We start from the raw sequence: 3,846 nt of genomic DNA on the forward strand, positions 1-3,846 counted from the left end.
AGTATCTCTTAAGCATACCCCTATTTATTGAGAAGAGCCAAGATTGATTTCAAAATAAATCACCATTCAGAAACAAGGTCTCTTGTAAAACATACTAATCATGAATAATGTATTGCTACATCGCATCTCCAGTTAAGTGTAACCCTACATAATCCATTTGTTATAATTAGACGTAGATCACAATCTTCTTTGAATGGAAAATGTGGATTTAATTATGTATAGGTGCATGTAAACATGAACATGGGACAATTATAGCGCTGAATGAATTCTTCTTACAGACGCATAATAAAGTCGATGCATGAAGCTCTTTATTTAATGTCATATATGGATTTTGTTAATACCACGTGGTTGGTACATATGAGGATGTTTAAGAGTCCAGTTTCTTTTCATAGCACCCCTTGTTTCCTTGTTCATGGAGATATATATATATATATATATATATATATATATATATATATATATATATATATACAGTAATGTCTGTGAGGACCGGATTGTGAGGAGCATTGTATCTTATTTGCAGCTTTGCAGTCTTGTTCTGTGATGCTTCTCCTTTCTTAGGGCTGGGATGAACGTGTCACTATGGGAGGCTTTTAAGTGGCTCCAGAAAGATACATCTTCTTCTGACACCTGGTTAGAACGTCCGGTGTCACGTCTGATCCCTCCCAGATCCCCACCACCAGAGTGAAGTTCCATTAACTCCAGCTCATGTTTGGTGGCTGTTTCCAAAACTCTCTGTTTGTTGTAATACTTCACAAAGTTATTGATAATGGGGTGAATGGGGAGAGCTATAGCGATCACGCCACAGAGAAAACTGGTAGCTGCATTTAATTTGCCTAGAGTGGTTTTAGGGTAGATATCACCATATCCAACTGTGGTCATGGTGATGATGGCCCACCAGAAGGACTGAGGGATGCTCTTAAACAAGGTGTCTGGGTGACTCTGCTCCATTGTATAGCCCAGGGCGGAGAAAACGAAGATCCCTACTGCAAGGTACATCAAAAGGAGACCCAACTCTTTAAAACTGCTCTTTAGAGCATAGGTTAGAGTCTGTAGTCCAGAAGAGTGACGGGCAAGCTTGAAGATCCTGGCGATCCTCATGATTCTAAGTGCCTGGACAGCTTGTTGAACATTAGTCAGCTCCATCATACCTGCCCCTAGGTGTGTCAGGATTAGGCTGACATAAAAGGGCAGGATGGCCAACACGTCAATTATATTCATGAATGAGAGGGCAAAGTGTAGTTTGTTCGGTGAGGAAATGAGTCTTAGTATATATTCCAAGGTGAACCACCCTATACATGCTGTCTCTATATTGTCTAGAGTAGGGTGTTCCATGTGATTTCCCTCAGAGTCCTCCACCTGCAGTTCAGGAATGGTCCCCACGCACATGACAACGGAGGAGATCAAGATGAAGAAAAAAGATAGGATTGCAGTGACCCGAGCAGGGTAAGAGGACTCTGGTTTCTCCATGAACTTCCACATATATTTCTGGAACCTTTTCCACCGGCTTTCAGTTGTATCCACTCCCAGATCATCCAAGATGGTCTGGACTCTCCTGGCTATCTCCTCCAGTTCCTCCTTCTTCTCGCTCAGGTGGCTCTTGCAGCAGTCATCCAGGAAACACAAGTCCACTTTCCAGAACTCCATTTCATTCTGGAAACAAATGGGGCATATTCCCTTCTTCATGTGCACCTCCCCATAGTGGTAAACCTCAATTATACATTTGAAGGCATCAGGGTCCCTGTCAAAATAGAACTCCCTCTTCCCGGGGTCATAATCATCGCAGAGAGAGAATATGGCATCATATCCCCCAGCCAAGCAGGTCACCAGCTCTGCCAGCCTAGTTTCTGGGTACCTGTTCAGGATGTCGCCATACAGGATCTGCCTAATACCCCCGACATTGACTATAATTCCTTCCTCTTCACTGCAGTCTGAATCACTCCCATTCAACTCTTCAAAGCTGGAGCCGCAGATCATTCTGGGTTAAAATGAAAATCACTTATGATCCAAAAAGTTTGCAGAATATTGTATTTCTCTAAAGACCTTACCAGCCAGGTAGAGTATTAGGAAGACTTATGAATAAGTCAATATTGGTCACATCGCAGAATATCCTCCACAGTGCATACAGCTCAGTCTATTCCAGTGCATGAATGCAACAAGAATCTGTTTAATAAGAGGTTAGAAGGAATCCTCATTCAGCAGGTGCGCTCTCCTACCCAAAGGCTGTTCTGCTCTCTAGTGAATCCATAGACCCAGTATCTGATCTTCCCGCACTGATAAATCCCTCGCACTTATTGATGCAAAATGATAAAAACGATCAACAGGGTGTTTCTTGTGATGAGAAGACATTAATTCTCAAAAACACAGCGCCCAGCAGATTCCGTAGTACTCTGGATGAGGCGCACACACACACAGAGAATCCTGGTTTTGATGTGGAAGCTCCACCTGGCAGTAGCTGACTGTGCAGGGGAAAGTTGCTCTGGCTTTTTCCAAGACTGTATCAGAGCATAACAGGAATCCCAGCGTGACGTCACGGATAAGGCTTCCCCCCCTCCTGGGTATGCTGGCAGAGAGGGAGATAGAGTGGCTCTACAGCATGGTGCATGGGGACTAATGGAGAATATCTGAACCGAAATACAACAATACTAAAGAAAAGCATATCTGGTGTACAACTGTGTAAATAGAGAGGAAGGTAGAAGGGGAGAGGGCGAAATTGACAGGAAGAATTAAGAAAATCACCATTTAGAAATTATAATAGTTGTTGCTGAAATGCGTATTGTCAGTAGGGATGTGCACCGGCGACTTTTGAGGTCTCGTGTTTTGTGTTTTGGATCCGGATTTTCGTTATTTTTGAGGTTCGGATTTGTCTCGCAAAACACTTGACGAAAGGTCTCGGTTCGGATTTAAGGTATTGGATTCGGATTTTTTTTGAAAAAAACATAAAAAGTTTAAAAATCAAGTTTTTGGGCTTATTTTCACTCCTAGGCTATTATTAACCTCAATAACATTCAATAACAAGCATTTCCACTAATTTACAGTGTATTCTGAACACCTCACAATATAGTTATTAGTCCAAAACGTTGCAACAAGGTATCTTTCTGGACTGCGTAGAGGAGTGGGTCACCACAATATATATAATAAGAAAACCATCAACTTGTTTGATTCGCACCAATAAATGTACCTGGACTGCGTAGAGGAGTGGGTCACCACAATATATTAAAAACCCTGAACTTTTATGAATCGCACCAATAAATGTACCTGGACTGCGTAGAGGAGTGGGTCACCACAATATATATAATAAGAAAACCATCAACTGGTTTGATTCGCACCAATAAATGTACCTGGACTGCGTAGAGGAGTGGGTCACCACAATATATTAAAAACCCTGAACTTTTATGAATCGCACCAATAAATGTACCTGGACTGCGTAGAGGAGTGGGTCACCACAATATATATAATAAGAAAACCATCAACTTGTTTGATTCGCACCAATAAATGTACCTGGACTGCGTAGAGGAGTGGGTCACCACAATATCTTAAAAACCCTGAACTTTTATGAATCGCACCAATAAATGTACCTGGACTGCGTAGAGGAGTGGGTCACCACAATATATATAATAAGAAAACCATCAACTTGTTTGATTCGCACCAATAAATGTACCTGGACTGCGTAGAGGAGTGGGTCACCACAATATATTAAAAACCCTGAACTTTTATGAATCGCACCAATAAATGTACCTGGACTGCGTAGAGGAGTGGGTCACCACAATATCTTAAAAACCCTGAACTTTTATGAATCGCACCAATAAATGTACCTGGACTGCGTAGAGGAGTGGGTCACCACAA

General features: G+C 41.9%; 1 protein-coding gene across 1 annotated transcript; it reads right to left on the reverse strand.

Moving 5' to 3' along the window:
* Nucleotides 1–286: 286 nt before the first annotated feature.
* On the reverse strand, nucleotides 287–2,476 carry KCNF1 (potassium voltage-gated channel modifier subfamily F member 1). Its single transcript, XM_075200501.1, has one exon. It carries the CDS (start codon nucleotides 1,975–1,977, stop codon nucleotides 514–516), a length of 1,464 nt encoding a protein of 487 aa, XP_075056602.1. The 5' UTR covers nucleotides 1,978–2,476; the 3' UTR covers nucleotides 287–513.
* Nucleotides 2,477–3,846: the final 1,370 nt, after the last annotated feature.

The sequence above is a fragment of the Mixophyes fleayi genome, chromosome 3 (genome assembly GCF_038048845.1).
Source record: "Mixophyes fleayi isolate aMixFle1 chromosome 3, aMixFle1.hap1, whole genome shotgun sequence".
NCBI lineage: Eukaryota > Metazoa > Chordata > Amphibia > Anura > Limnodynastidae > Mixophyes > Mixophyes fleayi.

What these genes read in the sequence shown, in the direction of transcription:
- KCNF1 (XM_075200501.1), bottom strand. Translation starts at nt 1,977, where the DNA reads ATGATCTGCGGCTCCAGCTTTGAAGAGTTGAATGGGAGTGATTCAGAC.